Source organism: Podarcis bocagei (genome assembly GCF_964188305.1).
Source record: "Podarcis bocagei genome assembly, chromosome: Z".
Taxonomy (NCBI): Eukaryota; Metazoa; Chordata; class Lepidosauria; order Squamata; family Lacertidae; genus Podarcis; species Podarcis bocagei.
Window position 1 is genome coordinate 505,919 of NC_138140.1, and position 19,048 is coordinate 524,966.

General features: G+C 36.7%; 1 protein-coding gene across 1 annotated transcript in view; it reads right to left on the minus strand.

Moving 5' to 3' along the window:
- The window catches only part of SPTAN1 (spectrin alpha, non-erythrocytic 1), a 185,565-nt gene that overhangs the window by 33,358 nt on the left and 133,159 nt on the right, over positions 1–19,048 (minus strand). The window contains exons 39-44 of the mRNA XM_081179155.1: positions 18,673–18,804; positions 17,322–17,459; positions 15,881–15,985; positions 12,804–13,012; positions 4,182–4,302; positions 2,449–2,570 (exon numbers count right to left, since the gene is read on the minus strand). Of these exons, the coding sequence (XP_081035281.1) occupies positions 2,449–2,570; positions 4,182–4,302; positions 12,804–13,012; positions 15,881–15,985; positions 17,322–17,459; positions 18,673–18,804 (827 nt within the window). The remainder of the gene's footprint in view (positions 1–2,448; positions 2,571–4,181; positions 4,303–12,803; positions 13,013–15,880; positions 15,986–17,321; positions 17,460–18,672; positions 18,805–19,048) is intronic.

The window sequence follows — 19,048 nt, forward strand, 5'->3', positions numbered from 1 at the left end:
ATGATCCTCCTATCCTCCATTGAGATCCCTTCTATGATCCAATCACCTTCTATCCTCCGTCGAGATCCCATCTACTATCTCCTCTCTCTCTCCGTCGAGATCCCTTCTATGATCCTATCTCCTTCTACCCTCCATCGAGATCTCTTCTATGATCCTAAAGATCTCTTATAAGGTCCTATCTTCTTCTATCCTCCGTCAAGATCCCTTATATGATCCTACCCTCTTCGTCAAGATCCCTTCTGCGATCATATCGGATTCTATCCTCTGTCAAGATCCCTCTACGATCGTATATTCTCCCATGAGATCCCTTCCAAAATCTTATCCTTCCTTGAGATCCCTTCTACAATCCTATCCCCTTCTATCCTTCTCCGTCAAGATCCCTTCTACAATCCTATCTCCTCCTATGAGATCCCTTCTGCAATCCTACCATCTGTCAAGATCCCTTCTACAATTCCAGCTCCTCCCATGAGATCCCTTCTGCAATCCTATCCTCCGTCGAGATCCCTTTTACAATCCTATCCCCTTCTATCGTCCGTCAAAATCCCTTCTATGATCCTATCTCTTATCCATCAAGATCCCTTCTACAATCCTCCTACCCTCCGTCGAGATCCCTTCTACGATCCTATCTCCTATGAGATCCCTTCTGGAATCCTATCCTCCATTGAGATCCCTTCTACAATCCTACCTTCTATCCTTCCGTTGAGATCCCTTCTACTATCCTATCTCCTCCCTTTAGATCCCTTCTACGACCCTAGCTCCTCCTATGAGATCCCTTCTACAATCCTATCCTCCGTTAAGATCCCTTCTATGATCCTATCTCCTCCTATCCTCCCTTGAGATCCCTTCTACAATCCAATCCCCAATCCTTCTCTGCTGAGATCCCTTCTACAACCCTCCTCTCCTCCATCAAGATCCCTTCTACGATCCTAGCTCCTCCTATGAGATCCCTTCTACAATCCTATCCTCCGTTGAGATCCCTTCTATGATCCTATCTCCTCCTATCCTCCCTTGAGATCCCTTCTACAACCCTCCTCTCCTCCATCAAGATCCCTTCTACGATCCTAGCTCCTCCTATGAGATCCCTTCTACAATCCTATCCTCCGTTGAGATCCCTTATATGAGCCCATCTCCTCCTATCCTCCCTCGAGATCCCTTCTACAACCCTCCTCTCCTCCATCAAGATCCCTTCTACGATCCTAGCTCCTCCTATGAGATCTACAATCCTATCCTCCGTTGAGATCCCTTCTATGATCCCATCTCCTCCTATCCTCCCTCGAGATCCCTTCTACAACCCTCCTCTCCTCCATCAAGATCCCTTCTAGGATCCTAGCTCCTCCTATGAGATCCCTTCTACAATCCTATCCTCCGTTGAGATCCCTTCTATGATCCTATCTCCTCCTCCCTCGAGATCCCTTCTACAATCCAATCCCCAATCCTTCTCTGCTGAGATCCCTTCTACAACCCTCCTCTCCTCCATCAAGATCCCTTCTACGATCCTAGCTCCTCCTATGAGATCCCTTCTACAATCCTATCCTCCGTTGAGATCCCTTCTATCTCCTCCTATCCTCCCTCGAGATCCCTTCTACAACCCTCCTCTCCTCCATCAAGATCCCTTCTATGATCCTAGCTCCTCCTATGAGATCCCTTCTACAATCCTATCCTCTGTTGAGATCCCTTCTATGATCCCATCTCCTCCTATCCTCCCTCGAGATCCCTTATACAACCCTCCTCTCCTCCATCAAGATCCCTTCTACGGTCCTATCTCCTCCTATGAGATCCCTTCTACAATCTTATCCTCCGTTGAGATCCCTTCTATCTCCTCCTATCCTCCCTTGAGATCCCTTCTACAACCTTCCTCTCCTCCATCAAGATCCCTTCTACGATCCTAGCTCCTCCTATGAGATCCCTTCTACAATCCTATCCTCCATTGAGATCCCTTCTACAATCCTACCTTCTATCCTTCTGTTGAGATCCCTTCTACTATCCTATCTCCTCCCTTTAGATCCCTTCTACGACCCTAGCTCCTCCTATGAGATCCCTTCTACAATCCTAGCTCCTCCGTTGAGATCCCTTCTACAATCCTATCCTCCGTTGAGATCCCTTCTATGATCCTATCTCCTCCTATCCTCCCTCGAGATCCCTTCTACAACCCTCCTCTCCTCCATCAAGATCCCTTCTACGATCCTAGCTCCTCCGTTGAGATCCCTTCTACAATCCTATCCTCCGTTGAGATCCCTTCTATGATCCCATCTCCTCCTATCCTCCCTCGAGATCCCTTCTACAACCCTCCCCTCCTCCATCAAGATCCCTTCTACGATCCTAGCTCCTCCTATGAGATCCCTTCTACAATCCTATCCTCCGTTGAGATCCCTTCTATGATTCCATCTCCTCCTATCCTCCCTCGAGATCCCTTCTACGGGGTATCTCTTTGGGGGATCCCTTGCTTACCGGGCAGCGGCCAATCTCTTGAGCTCCTGCCAGTGATCCACAAAGTGAGCCAGTCTCTGCTGGATCTCCTCTTTGCCAATGGTGTTGTCGTCCGAAAGTTTCTTCCCGGTGTCCAGAACGCCCTGGAAAATTATTATTATTATTATTATTATTATTATTATTATTAGCATTATTATTAGCATTATTATTAGCATTATTATTAGCATTAGCATTATTAGCATTAGCATTATCATAAGTATTAGTATTATTATTAGTATTAGTATTATTAGTATTATTAGTAATATTAGTATTATTATTATTATTATTAGTTTTAGTATTATTATTAGTATTATTATTAGTTTTAGTATTATTAGTATTATTATTGCTTAATTATTATTCAGCTATTCCATTATTGAATAGTAATTCTTCGATTCTTCAATTACTGAATAACAAGTATTCCACAATAATTATTCAACAATTATTATGATGGAATAATTATTACGGAATAACGGAGTTATTCAATAATTGAAGAACTGAATAAGTGAATAATTATTCACTTATTCAATTATTAGTCAATTACTGAAGTGAATAATTATTCACTTGTTCAATTATTAGTCCATTACTGAAGTGAATAATTATTCACTTATTCAATTATTAGTCAATTACTGAATCATAAGTGAACAATAAGTGAATAATTATTCACTTATTCAATTATTAGTCAATTACTGAAGTGAATAATTATTCACTTATTCAATTATTAGTCAATTACTGAATCATGATGATGGATAACTATTCGCTTACTCAATTATGATTCAATTATTGAATCGTAATGATTGAAGAATTGAATAGTTAGTTGCTCATTCTCTTATTATTCAATTGTTATTATTATTATTATTATTAATAATAATAATAATTAACCATAATCATTATTATCCACTGACGATTTCAGTGAATATCCATTCACTTATTCAATTATGATTCAATTATCGAATCGTAATTATTGAAGAATTGAATAGTTAGTCGCTCATTCTCTTATTATTCCATTAATAATAATAATAATAATAATAATAATAATAATAATAATAATAATAAACCATAATCATTATTATCCACTGGCCATTTCAGTGAATATCTATTCACTTATTCAATTATGATTCAATTATCGAATCGTAATTATTGAAGAATTGAATAGTTAGTCGCTCATTCTCTTATTATTCAATTGTTAATAATAATAATAATAATAATAATAATAATAATAATAATAATAGTAATTAACCATAAACATTATTATCCACTGTCCATTTCAGTGAATATCTATTCACTTATTCAATTATGATTCAATTACTGAATCATAATTATCAAATAACTCAATAATTATTCACTTCTTCCCTTATGTCATTATTCAATTATTATTATTATTATTATTATTATTATTATTATTATTATTCAATTATAATTATTATAATTATTATCAACCGCCTATTTCATTAACCGCCGTCATTCACCGTCCCGCCGATCCGGCCGATCCCCCCGGGGGAGATCCCAGATCCAACCCAAGGACCGGAAACCGGGAGGGATCTGGAACCAAGTGGATCCCTCCCGTTTCCCCAAGACCAGATCCCCAAGGCGGGCGCCCGCCGGGAAAGGTTGCCAGGAAGCCGGTTGCCGGCGAGGGAGGAGTGGGTCCCCCTTGTGATCCGTTGTGAGATCCCGTTGTGGGATCCAGTGGATCCCGGGATCCGCTCTGGACCCACCTGGATGGCCGGTTCGTGGGCGGCCAACTCGGCCTCCAGCCGCTTGTGCTTCTTCCTCAGGTTCTGGACGCCGGTCAGATCCCGTCCGTAATCCTCTGAGCTCACTAGTAGCTTCTTCTCCCTGGGGAAATAATAATAATAATAATAATAATAATAATAATAATAATAATAATAATAATCAGATTAATAACGAGACGAATAATAACGAGACTAATCGAAAGATTGAAGGGATCAAGCCAGACTGAAAGGAGACGGAGAATAAGATCTGGAAGAAGATTAGGGTTTCGGATTAGGGATTTAGGGTCATTTTGTAGGGTCGGGATTTAGGATTAGGATTAGGGATCTATTTGAGGGTTAGGGTTACAGTTGAGGGTCATTTTGTAGGGTCAGGATTTAGGATTAGGATTAGGGATCTAGTTGAGGGTGAAGGTTGAAGATTCTATTTTAGGGTCATTTTGTAGGGTCAGGATTTGGGATTAGGATTAGGGATCTATTTGAGGGTTAAGGTTGAAGATTATATTTTAGGGTCATTTTGTAGGGTCAGGATTTAGGATTAGGATTAGGGATCTAGTTGAGGGTGAAGGTTGAAGATTCTATTTTAGGGTCATTTTGTAGGGTCAGGATTTGGGATTAGGATTAGGGATCTATTTGAGGGTTAAGGTTTCGGATTAGGGATTTAGGGTGAGAGTTGAGGGTCATTTTGTAGGGTCAGGATTTAGGATTAGGATTAGGGATCTATTTGAGGGTGAAGGTTGAGGATTCTATTTTAGGGTCATTTTGTAGGGTCAGGATTTAGGATTAGGATTAGGGATCTATTTGAGGGTTAAGGTTGAAGATTATATTTTAGGGTTAGAGTTGAGGGTCATCTTTTAGGGTCAGGATTTAGGATTAGGATTAGGGATCTATTTGAGGGTGAAGGTTGAAGATTATATTTTAGGGTTAGAGTTGGGTCAGGATTTAGGATTAGGATTAGGGATCTATTTGAGGGTGAAGGTTGAAGATTATATTTTAGGGTCATTTTGTAGGGTCAGGATTTAGGATTAGGATTAGGGATCTATTTGAGGGTTAAGGTTGAAGATTATATTTTAGGGTTAGAGTTGAGGGTCATTTTGTAGGGTCAGGATTGAGGATTAGGATTAGGGATCTATTTGAGGGTTAAGGTTGAAGATTATATTTTGGGGTTAGAGTTGGGTCAGGATTTAGGATTAGGATCAGGGATCTATTTGAGGGTTAAGGTTGAAGATTATATTTTAGGGTCATTTTGTAGGGTCAGGATTTAGGATTAGGATTAGGGATCTATTTGAGGGTTAAGGTTGAAGATTCTATTTTAGGGTCATTTTGTAGGGTCAGGATTTAGGATTAGGATTAGGGATCTATTTGAGGGTTAAGTTTTAGGATTCTATTTTAGGGTCATTTTGTAGGGTCAGGATTTAGGATTAGGATTAGGGATCTATTTGAGGGTGAAGGTTGAAGATTCTATTTTAGGGTTAGAGTTGGGTCAGGATTTAGGATTAGGATCAGGGATCTATTTGAGGGTTAAGGTTGAGGATTATGTTTTAGGGTTAGAGTTGAGGGTCATTTTGTAGGGTTTAGGATTTAGGATTATATTTTAGGGTTACTTTTAGGGCTAGGTTTTCAGGTTCAGGGTTACATTTTAGGATCAGGTTTAGGGTTTCCGGGTTAGTTTTAGGGTTAATCTTTAGGATCCTGTCAATCCGCCCCCCTCCTCCGATCCCCAAGGATCTACTTGATCCAGGGTTAGGGTCAGGTTTAGGGTTACATTTTAGGGTTACCTTTAGGGTTAGGTTTTCGGGTTCAGGGTTAGGTTTTAGGATCAGGTTTCGGGTTTTAGGATTAGTTTTGGGATTAGGCTTTGGGATCCCGTCGATCCGCCCCCACCCTCCCCCTCCCCAAGGATCTACTTGATCCAGGCTTAGGGTCAGGGTCAGGGTTACATTTGAGGGTTACTTTTAGGGTTAGGTTTTCAGGTTCAGGGTTACGTTTTAGGATCAGGTTTAGGGTTTCAGGATTAGTTCTAGGATTAGGCTTTGGGATCCCGTCGATCCGCCCCCTCCTCCCCTAAAAAGGACCTACTTGATCCAGGGTTAGGGTTACATTTCAGGGTTACTTTTAGGGTTAGGTTTTCCGGTCCAGGGTTATGTTTTAGGATCAGGTTTCGGGTTTCAGGATTAGTTGTAGGGTTGATCTTTAGGATCCCAGCGGATCCCCTCCCCAAGGACCTACTTGATCCAGGGTTAGGGTTAGGGTTACATTTTAGGGTTACTTTTAGGGTTAGGTTTTCAGGTTCAGGGTTACGGTTTCCGGGTTAGTTTCAGGGTTGATCTTTAGGATCCCAGCGGATCCCCTCCCCGGACCTACTTGATCCAGGGTCAGGGTTACATTTCAGGGTTACTTTTAGGGTTAGGTTCAGGGTTAGGTTTTAGGATCAGCGTTACGGTTTCCGGGTTGAGCCCCGGACCTACTTGATCCAGGGTCAGGGTTACATTTTAGGGTTACTTTTAGGGTTCGGTTTTCAGGTTCAGGGTTATATTTTAGGGTTAGAATTTAGGATAATAATACTAATAATACTAATAATACTAATACAAATACAAATACTAATACTAATACTAATAATAATAATAATAATAATAATAATAATAATAATAATAATAATAATTTTCCAGGGTGTTTTAGGGTTAGAATTTAGGGTTATATTTTAGGGTTAAGGTTTAAGATTATATTTTAGGGTTAGAGTTGAGGGTAATTTTTTAGGGTCAGGATTTAGGGTTATGTTTTAGGGTTTAGGGTTACGGCTATGTTTTTTTTTATTATTATTATTAACCTTTATTTGAGAAAGATACACACTCTACATCAACATCCAAATATATACACACATAAAAATCTCCATCATAGAAAGAAGCAAGAAAAAGGGAAAAGAAAATGGTAAAACAAAGAACAAAGAAAAAAAAGAAAGAAAAAAGAAAAAAGGAAAAAAACATACAATAATACAGATACAGTACTTCCGTCCGGCTCGGCCTTGGAGTTACATAATCTTACATTAATTCTGCAGTATTGCTAAACCGTTATACATCAATGATTTTAATTATCGTCGATTGATAAGTTATTTAATCCCTGGCTGCTTTCAAAATAAATTAGAAATTTACTCCATTCGTCTTTAAGTTTAACTGTGTTATTTTGTCTTATTTTTTGGGTTAGTCTCGCTAATTCAATATATTGGTATAACCTCATTTGCCACTCTCCGACCGTGGGTAAATCGGGGGTTTTCCATTTTTGTGCAATTTGAATTCTCGCCGCTGCCATGGCATATTGGACGAAGGTTTGATCTACTTTCTTTATTTCTTTACCAATCATACCTAAAAGAAACAACTCAGGGGTTTTGGAGAAATTATATTTCAATTTTTTTTTCAGTTCGTCATGTATTTGCTTCCAGAATTCCTTCACCACATCACAGGTCCAGCAAATGTGGAAAAAGGTCCCGACCTTATCCCTGCATCTCCAGCAGGTGTTATCGACAGTATTATACATCTTTCCTAGCTTTGCTGGAGTCAAGTACCAGCGATATATCATTTTCTCTAAATTTTCAGGGAGGGCTACACATGCTGTGAATTTTACACCTTTCGTCCACAATATCTGCCATTTATTATACTCTATATTATGTCCAAGGTCTTTTTCCCATTTTACCATCGCTCCCTTCACCAGATCTTCTTTGGTATCCCACTCCAGTAATTGTTTATACATTTTGGAGAGAAGTTTTCCATTACTTTCCAAAATTTCCACCTGAAACCTTGATTCTTTTTCACTGAGTCCCACTCTCTTATGCTCGCCCCATAAAGCATTAATCTGGTGGAAGGGCAACCACTCTTTTATTCTATCTTTTAGCTGCTCGTAGGGCTTCACCTTCCATCCTGCTTCTGTCTTCACTAAAAGGTCCTCATATGTACATCTTTCATCAGTCATGTTTATTTTTTTAATTTTAATGATATCAGTTGGTGACAGCCAGCGTGGGATGCCTTTTTCGAGCAATTTTTTATACCTCTTCCACACCTCTAATAATGGGCCTCTAATTATATGATTGGAGAAGCCTCTATGAACTTCCCCTTTCTCTTGCCAGAGGTAGGCATGCCACCCAAATCTAATATTGAAGCCCTCCAAATCCAATAGATCTGTATTTTGGAGGGTGGCCCACTCCTTTATCCAGCATAGGCAGGATGCTTCATAATAGAGCCTAATATTCGGGGCTGCAAATCCACACCTCTCTCTTGAATCTGTTAGGTATTTAAACTTTATTCTGGCTCTCTTTCCCTGCCAAATGAACTTGGTCAGGGTTTTTTGCCAGTTCTTAAGAAGGGAGGTACCTTTAATGATCGGAATATTTTGAAACAGGAATAATAGTCTCGGGAGAATGCACATCTTTATTGCAGACATTCTCCCTGTCCATGATAATTTCAATCTGTGCCAGGTGTCCATATCTTTTTTGATATCCTGCCAGGCCTTACTATAATTGTCCTCAACCAAATTTATGTTTTTTGGTGAAAGCCAAATTCCCAGATATTTGACTTTATTCGCGATTTTAATACCAATCTTTTCCTCTAGTTGGTTTTTGTCCTGTTCAGTCATGTTCTTTATTAGAATTTTTGTTTTTTTCCTGTTTAGTCTAAAGCCCGACAGTCTACCAAAATCCTCTAAAAGTTCTATAACCCTGCTTGTACTGTCCACTGGGTTCTCCACGGACAGGACCAGGTCATCAGCATAGGCCTTAAGCTTAAATTCTTTCTTTCCAATTTTTATCCCCCTCACATTTACTGCCTGTCTTATTCTATTTGCAATTACTTCCAATATCATTATAAATAACAAGGGGGACAGAGGGCAGCCCTGCCTTGTACCTTTCTTGATCTTAAAGGGTTTAGTCAAATTATCATTTATAATCAGCCTGGCCTGTTGTTCTAAGTATATTGCCCTGATACCATTCATATAAGGACCTTCGATACCTGCCTTTTCCAAGCATTGTAATAAGAATTCCCATGAGACATTATCGAAAGCCTTTTCGGCATCTATAAAGATTAATGCTGCTGGGACGTCTATTCTCATGTCTAGGTATTCAATGATGTTTAGTATGTGGCGAACATTTTCTTTCTGGTGTCTGTTAGGGAGAAAGCCTGCTTGGTCTTTATGTATATGCTTTGTTAAGAGCTTCTTAAGTCTACCAGCCATGATGTCAGCAAAGATCTTATAATCGTTATTAAGTAAAGAGATTGGTCTGTAATTTTTTATATCTGTTTTTTCCTTCTCTGATTTTGGAATCAAGGTTATATAAGCCATTTTCCATGACTCCGGGATCTTCCCTCCCTGGAGGATGTTATTAATCACATCTTTAAGCACTGGGGCTAAGTACTCCCCTAACGTTTTGTAATATTTTGCAGACAAACCGTCTGGACCGGGGGCTTTCCCCATCTTCATCCTGCCAATGGCTTCCTTAATCTCATTTACTGTGATCTCCTTATTCAGATATATCCTATCCTCCTCTGTTATATATCTCCCCTCATTTTGATCCAGATAGTTCTTAATTTCGGCACTATTTTCTCTTCCTCTTTCATACAACTTTTCAAAGAATTGAGTAAACCTATTTTCTATCTCCTCTGGGTCTTTTATGATATTATCCTCTATTATTATTTTATTTATCACATTTTGTTTCTTTCTTTTTCTTAACTGCCAAGCTAGTAGCTTCCCCATTTTATTTGCCGATTCGAAATATCTTTGCTTTGTAAATTTGATTTTCCATTCTATCTCTTGATTTAGTATTGCCGAGTATTGAGATTGAAGCACCCTAGAGGCTCGGATGGCATCTTCATCTGTTGGGTTTATGACCAGTTTTCTCTCATAATTTCTCAGTTGAGAGAGGATATCCTCTTTCTTACGTTCCCTTACCTTTCTTCTGTAGCTGTTTTGTTGTATTAGGAGACCCCTCAGAACCGCCTGACTGGCGTCCCAGACCACATCTATAGGGGTTTCTTTGTTTAAGTTTAAATCCAGATATTCTTTTAGGGTACCTTTAATTCTTTCCCTCACCTCTTCGTTATCAAATAAGTTCTCACACATCCTCCACTTGTATTGTCCCTTCACTTCATTTTTTATTTCCATATCTAAGGCACAGTGGTCAGATATTGTCCTGGGATAAATTTTACAACTCTTCACCCTCAACGAGAGTACTCTTGTCGTCCAGATCTGATCGATCCTACCCCAACTCTGATGGGGTTCAGAGTAGTGAGTAAACTGTTTAAGGGAGGGGTTTTTATACCTCCAGATATCAATTAGGTCTAAATTTCCTTCCATATCGCTAAAAGATTTCGGCAATTTCCCCCTGGCCAGTTTCCCCTTCTTTTCACTCCTATCCAGCTCCGGCACCGGGACACCATTCATATCCCCAAGCAGGACTAATTTATGGACTTCCAGCTCTAATAACATGCTTTCGAGTTTCTCAAAGAACTCTGCTCTATTTGAATTTGGTGCATATACCGACACAACATTAATTCCCCCCCCCCCCCGGAAATTTAATTGAACCCCTAGGATTCTTCCTTCCTCATCTTTGCAAATCAGGGTCGGTTCCCACTTCTCTTTAACATATATTACTACTCCTCTTTTTTTTTCTTCATCAGAATTGATAAAATCTACTCCTAACCTTTTATTCACCAGGATGTGTTTATGTTTCTTAGCGATATGTGTTTCCTGAAAGCAAATTACATCATACTTTTTGTTTTTCACAACTCTCTCAATTTTATTCCTTTTAACCTTATCGTTCAACCCATTTACATTCCAGGATAAAAATTTTAGTGTGTGTGTTATTGTTTGCCTTTGTCTGTTTCTGAACCTTTAACCGGGCTTGCGAACTGTAATCTAAACGCCTTTGCTTCCTGGGGATTCCCCCTCTTCTGCCGTCTCCCCTCCCACTACGGCCTCATCATCGTCTTCCTCTGAATCCCCTTCCCCCTCCCCGGCCCCCTTCCTTTCCTCCTGTCTGCCCCTTATTTCCCCTTCCTCTTCTTCCTCCCTATTCCTTAATCTGCTCTCTGCCTTTCCCAGGTCTTTTTCATATCTTCTCAGAAACTTATCCGCCTCCTGTATGTCCAACAGTCTAAACTTTTTCTCTTTATAAAAAAAACTGATCCCTTCCGGGAACTCCCATCGAAATGGGACCCCGTTTCTCTTCAAAGCTGCTGCCACTTGTTTATATCCTTCTCTTTTACGAAGTAACCTCACTGGTATTTCTTTGTAAATGATGATAGGCCTTCCATCAATTCTTAATCTATTATTATAACTCTTTCTCAAAAAGGGTTACGGCTATGTTTTAAGGTTAGAATTTAGGATTATATTTTAGGGTTAGAATTTAGGATTCTGGCTTAGGGTTACTTTTAGGGTTAGGCTTTCAGGTTCAGGGTTACGTTTTAGGGTTACTTTTAGGGTTAGGTTTCAGGGTAGGGTTTAGGATTATATTTTAGGGTTAGAGTTATATTTTAGGGTTAGGGTTTAGGGTTATAGTTTAGGGTTAGGGTTATATTTTAGGATTAGGATTTAGGGTTAGGGATTAGGGTTATGTTTGAGGGTTAGGGTTACCTTTTAGGGTTAGGCTTTAGGATTATATTTTAGGGTTAGTTTTAGGGTTCATGTTTTAGGATTAGGGTTATGTTGTAGGGTTAGAGTTTAGGGTTAGGGTTTAGGATTAGGATTTTTTTAGAGTTAGGATTTAGGGTTAGGCTTAGGGTCATGTTTTAGGTTTTAAGGTTACTTTTAGGGTTATGATTTAGGGTTAGGGTTATGTTTTAGGGCTAGAGTTTAGGATTAGGGTTATTTTTTGGAGTTAGGGTTTAGGATCATGTTCTAGGTTTTAAGGTTACTTTTAGGGTTATGATTTAGGGTTAGAGTTTAGGGTTAGGGTTTAGGATCATGTTTTAGGTTTAGGGTTATGTTTTAGGGTTAGGGTTAGATGTTAGGGTTACGTTTTCAGGTTCAGGGTTAGGTTTTAGGATCAGGGTTACGGTTTCAGGGTTAGCTTTAGGGTTAATCTTTAGGATCCCGTCAATCCGCTCCCCAATGACCTACTTGATCCAGGGTTAGGGTCAGGGTTAGGGTTACATTTTAGGGTTACTTTTAGGGTTACTTTTAGGGTTAGGTTTTCAGGTTCAGGGTTACAGTTTCCAGGTTAGTTGTAGGGTTGATCTTTAGGATCCCAGCGGATCCCCTCCCCGGACCTACATGATCCAGGGTTAGGGTTACATTTTAGGGTTACTATTAGGGTTAGGTTTAGGGTTAGGTTTTAGGATCAGGGTTACGCTTTCAGGGTTGATCTTTCGGATCCCAGCGGATCCCCTCCCTGGACCTACTTGATCCAGGGTTACTTTTAGGGTTAGGTTTTAGGATCAGGGTTAGGGTTTCAGGCTTAGTTGTAGGGTTGATCTTTAGGATCCCAGCGGATCCCCTCCCTGGACCTACTTGATCCAGGGTCAGGGTTACATTTCAGGGTTACTTTTAGGGTTAGGTTTTCAGGTCCAGGGTTACGCTTTCAGGGTTGATCTTTAGGATCCCAGCGGATCCCCTCCCGGGACCTACTTGATCCAGGACTCCTCGTCGTCCATATCCCGGAAGAACTGGTGGAGACGGTGGGACTCGTTCAGCTTGGCCCGCCGGGCGGCCGCCATGGCGGTGATCCGCTGGAATCTCCCGTTGACCGTCTCCCGCTTCTCCCTGACCTGGGAGGTGTCAAAGGCGCTGCTGGTCATCAGGCTGTCGGCTTGACCGTTCAGATCCTTCAGGCGATCCTGCGGAGGGTTAAAAAATTTAATTTAATTTAATTACATCTTTAATTTGATTAAATTAATTAATTTTAATTAAATCAATTAATCTACTTTTAATTTTTTTTTAAAAAAACCGTTTCTTAATTTTTTTTGTTTTTTCTTTCTTATTATTTTTTTATGTATTTCTTTTTCGCGTGTATGTTGTTTCCCCCCCGTTTGTTTTAATGTTGTTTTAAATTAAAACCAATTAAAAAAAATCAATGGAAATAAAAATCTGAAATTTCTGAAAATTTGGCACGGTTTTGATTGATTTTGATGGACGGAAAGCGAAGGATTTTTTTTTTTAAAAAATTCAATTTCTGAAAAATTTAAAGGGTGAAAGAAGCAGAAAGTAGATTGAATTCCATGTTTATTTCGTTGTGTTCTTGAAAAAAATGCTGAAAAAATTCTGACATTTCTGAAAATTTAATTTAATTTAATTTTATTTTAATTTAATTTTAATTTATTTTTTAAAAATTCAATTTCTTAAAAATTTAAAGGGTTAAACAAGCAGAAACTAGATTGAATTCCATGTTTATTTCATTGTGTTCTTGAAAAAAATTCTGAAAAAATTCTGACATTTCTGAAAATTTCGACCGATCCTGAAATGGAGATTTTGATTCCGTTTCTGATTTTAATTTCATTTTTATTTCATGTTGTTCTTGAACAAAATGCTGAAATTTCGGAAAATCTGGCACGATTTTGATTCCGTTTCTGATTTTAATTTCATTTTTATTTCATGTTGTTCTTGAACAAAATGCTGAAATTTCGGAAAATTTGGCACGATTTTGATTCCGTTTCTGATTTTAAAGCGAGATTTGTAACCCTGGAAATTGGGCGCAATTTTAAAAAGTCAGATTTTTGGTTCCGTTTCTGATTCTATTTCCTTTGGATGGACGGAAAGCAAAGGATTTTTTTGGAAAAAATTCAATTTCTGAAAATTTTAAAGGGTGAAACAAGCAGAAACTCGGTTGAATTTCATTTTTATTTCATTTTGTTCTTGGAAAAAATTCTGACAAAAATTCTGACATTTCTGAAAATTTCGCCCGATCTTGAAAGGGAGATTTTGATTCCATTTCTGATTTTAAAACGAGATTTATAACCCTGGAAATTGGGCACAATTTTTAAAAGTCAGATTTTTGGTTTCGTTTCTGATTCTACAGTATTTCAGGAAATTTGGCTGCGGACGGGCGGGAGAGCAAAGGGTTAAAAAAAGTAATTTAATTTAATTTAATTTTTAAATGAATTTATTTTTTAAAAAAATAATTGACAGGTTAAAGAACTGGAAACTTTAAATTAATTTAATTTTAAAATAAATTTATTTTTAAAAAATGATCGACAGGTTAAAGAACTGGAAACTTTAATTTAATTTTAAAATAAATTTATTTTTTTAAAAATCGAAAGGTTAAAGAACTGGAAACTTTAATTTAATTTTAAAATCAATTTATTTAGAAAAAATAATCGAAAGGTTAAAGAACTGGAAACTTTAATTTAATTTAATTTTAAAATAAATTTATTTTTAAAAAATAATCGACAGGTTAAAGAACTGGAAACTTTAATTTAATTTAATTTAATTTTAATTTGTTTTTTAAAATGTCAGTTTCTTCAAATTTTAATTTAATTTAATTTTAATTTATTTTTTAAAATGTCAGTTTCTTCAAATTTTAATTTATTTAATTTAATTTTAATTTGTTTTTTAAAATGTCAGTTTCTTAAAATTTTAATTTAATTTAATTTAACTTAATTTTAATTTGTTTTTTAAAATGTCAGTTTCTTAAAATTTCAATTTAATTTAATTTAACTTAATTTTAATTTGTTTTTTAAAATGTCAGTTTCTTAAAATTTCAATTTAATTTAATTTTAATTTTAATTTATTTTTTAAAATGAGTTTCTTAAAATTTTAATTTAATTTAATTTTAATTTATTTTTAAAATGTCAGTTTCTTAAAATTTTAATTTAATTTAATTTTAATTTATTTTTTTAAAATTCACTTTCTGAAAATTCTAAAGGGTTAAACAAGCAGAAACAAGATTGAATTCCATTTTTATTTCATGTTGTTCTTGAAAAAAATGCTGAAAAAATTCTGACATTTCTGAAAATTTAATTTAATTTTAATTTAATTTAATTTTAATTTATTTTTTTAATTCAATTTCTGAAAATTTTTAAAGGGTTAAACAAGCAAAAACTAGATTGAATTTCATTTTTATTTCTTTTTGTTCTTGGAAAAAATTCTGAAAAAATTCCGACATTTCTGAAAATTTAGCCCGATCTTGAAATGGAGGTTTTGATTCCGTTTCTGATTTTAAAATGAAGATTTCGATTCAGTTTTTCATTTTAAAATAATTTTTCGATTCAGTTTCTGATTTTAAAATAATATTTCTATTTCCCGAAATTTGGCACTATTTTAAAATTAAGATTTCAGTTCCGTTTCTGAAAATTTTGCACCTAACATTTATGGGAAAAAGTTATTTCCTATGGCTGAGTCCCCAAACCACTGAAAATATTATTTGTATTCCGTTTCTGAACAAATGGTACCTAATTTAATAACAACAACAACAACAACAACAACAACAACAACAACAATAATTTAACAACAACAACAACAACAACAACAACAACAACAATAATAATTTATGCCCCTCCCATTTGGCTGGGTTTCAATAATAATAATAACAATAATAACAATAACAATAACAATAACAATAATAATAATAATAATAATAATAATAATAATAATAATAATAATAATAAATTATTTCCCACCCATTTGGCTGGGTTTCAATAATAATAATAATAATAATAATAATAATAATAATAATAATAATAATAATAATAATAATAATAATAATTTACCTCGTGGGCCGAAATATCGGCTTCCAGCAGCTGGTGTTTTTTCAGAAGGTTATTAACGGACGCCAGGTCTTTCCCATAATCCTCAGAGGCGAGCAGCGCTTCCACCTGGGGGAATAATAATAATAATAATAATAATAATAATAATAACAATAATAACCATAATAACCATAATAATAATAATAATAATAATAATAATAATAATAATAATAATAATGGTTCTGTACTTGATCATAAAAAACATAATAATAATAATAATAATAATAATAATAATAATAATGGTTATTTACTTGATTCTGCCAACCCACCCGCCCGCATTACTAATATTAATAATATTAATAATAATAATGGTTATTTACTTGATTCTGCCAACCCACCCGTATTAATAATATTAATAATAATAATGGTTCTCTACTTGATTCTGCCCACCCACCCATTGTCCCCCACCCCGAGATAAATTCAGTTCGTATTATTATCATGAATAGTAATAATAATAATAATGATTACTAATAATATTGATAATGGTTCTCTACTTGATCATAAAGAATGTAATAATAATAATAATATCTTCCTGTACTACCATCTTCCTGCAATAATAATAATAATAATAATAATAATAATAATAATAATAATATAGGTTATTTACTTGATTCTGCCAACCCACCCACCCGTATTAATAATATTAATAATATTAATAATAATAATGGTTCTCTCCTTGATTCTGCCCATCCACCCATTGTCCCCCAGATAAATTCAGTTCGTATTATTATCATTAATAATAAAAATAATGATTACTAATAATATTGATAATGGTTCTCTACTTGATGTTAAAAATATAATAATAATAATAATAATAATAATAATAATAATAATAATAATAATAATAATAATAATAATAATATGCCCCCTACCTCGAGATAAATTCAGTTTGTATTATTATCATTAATAATAATAATATCATTAATAATAATAATGATTACTAATAATATTGATAATGATTCTCTACTTGATCTTAATAATAATAATAATAATAATTACTAATAATTACTAATAATATTGATAATGGTTCTCTACTTGATGTTTAAAAATATAATAATAATAATAATAATAATAATAATAATAATAATAATAATAATATGCCCCCTACCCCGAGATAAATTCAGTTCGTATTATTATCATTAATAATAATAATAATTACTAATAATATTGATAATGGTTCTCCATTTGATCATTAAAAATAATAATAATAATAATATGCCCCCTACCCCGAGATAAATTCAGTTCGTATTATCAATAATAATAATAATAATAATAATAATAATAATAATAATAATATTGATAATGGTTTTCTACTTGAACATAAAAAATAAAATAATAATAATAATAATAATGATAATGATAATAATAATAATAAGAAGAAGAAGAAGAAGAAGACGCTCCCTACCTCCGAAAGCCAGAAGTCGAAATCTTTGATCCCGGTGTTGAAATTCTGCTGCTTATTGGCTTCTTTCAGGCGGTGACTCTTCTCCGCCGACTTCTGAACCAGGAACTGCCATTGGTCGGCCAGGGCGGCCAATCGGGCCTGGAGGGGAGGGACAAGAACGGGAGGAAATTTTGGAACCAGAATCAAATCAGATCAAATCAAATTGAAATATTTTATGCCAGTTTCGAAGCCTTGAAATTTCAATAATGATAAGAATTTTGGACGGGCCAGATACACAAAAAGCCCCAAAGCTCCGCCCAGGAAGGAGCTACGTCCAATCAGGAGACGCCATTCTCTTCGGAACGCCGTGGGCTTTCATATGACAGGTCACATGACAGGCTTGTCCCCTTGAGGAAAACTAAGATGAACAGAAGCGGATTGGCTAGGCCGGACTACACATAAACCTCAAAAGCTCCGCCCAGGAAGGAGCTATGTCCAATCAGGAGACGCCATTGTCTTCGGAACGCCGTGGGCTGTCATATGACAGGTCACATGATAGGCTTGTCCCCTTGAGGAAATTTGGAAACTAAGATGAATGGAAGCGGATTGGCTAGGCCGGACTACACATAAACCTCAAAAGCTCCGCCCAGGAAGGAGCTATGTCCAATCAGGAGACGCCATTGTCTTCGGAACGCCGTGGGCTTTCATATGACAGGTCACATGATAGGCTTATCCGCTTTAGGTAATTCACAAACAGTAGCAGAAGCTAGGATGACCGGATTGGCTAAGCCGGACTACACAAAAACCTCAAAAGCTCCGCCCAGGAAGGAGCTACACCCAATCAGGAAGTGCCATTCTCTTCGGAACGACGTGGGCTTTTATAGGACAGGTCATATGACAGGCTTGTCCACTATAGGATACTCAGGAAATTGGCCTAGCTCCGCCCAGGAAGAAGCTACGGCCAATCAGGAAGTGCCATTGTCTTCGGAACGCCATGGGCTTTTATATGACAGGTCACATGACAGGCTTGTCCCCTTTGGGGAAATCAGAAACACTAGTAGGCCGAGCTACACAAAACCCTCAAAAACTCCGCCCAGGAAGTGGATACATCCAAACAGGAAGTACCAATATTTTCAGAAGGACATGGGCTTTTATATGACAGGTCACATGACAGACTTGTCCGCTTTAGGTAATTCACAAACAGTACCAGAAACTAGCATGAGCGGATTGGCTAGGCCGGACGACACATAAACCTCAAAAGCTCCACCCAGGAAGGAACTACAGCCAATCAGGAAGTGCCATTCTCTTCGGAACGCCGTGGGCTTTCATAGGACAGGTCACATGACAGGCTCCGCTGCGCAAACCGACCCACCTTGACGGCGTCCTCGCTCCCGGCGCAGGCCCCGCGTTCGATGAGGGAGTTGCCGACGTCAATGACGCCCCGGATCCGGTCGGCGTTGGCCTGGAGTTCGGCTTCAAAGGCCTGGTGTTTTTGGTGCTTGCTCTGGAAAGATGGGGGGAAACGGCGTAAAAACGGGCAAAACACAAAATTGTAAATCGATAAATAAATTAATGGGTTAATAAAGGGGGAATAGGTTCATAAGTAAATAGGCAAATACGTAAATAAATAAATGGGTCGATAAATAAATAGATAAATAAATAGTTTAATAAACATTAAACAAATAAATAAATAGATTAGCGAACAGGTTCATCCAGAAGTAAAAAGTTAATAAATATATATAAATAAA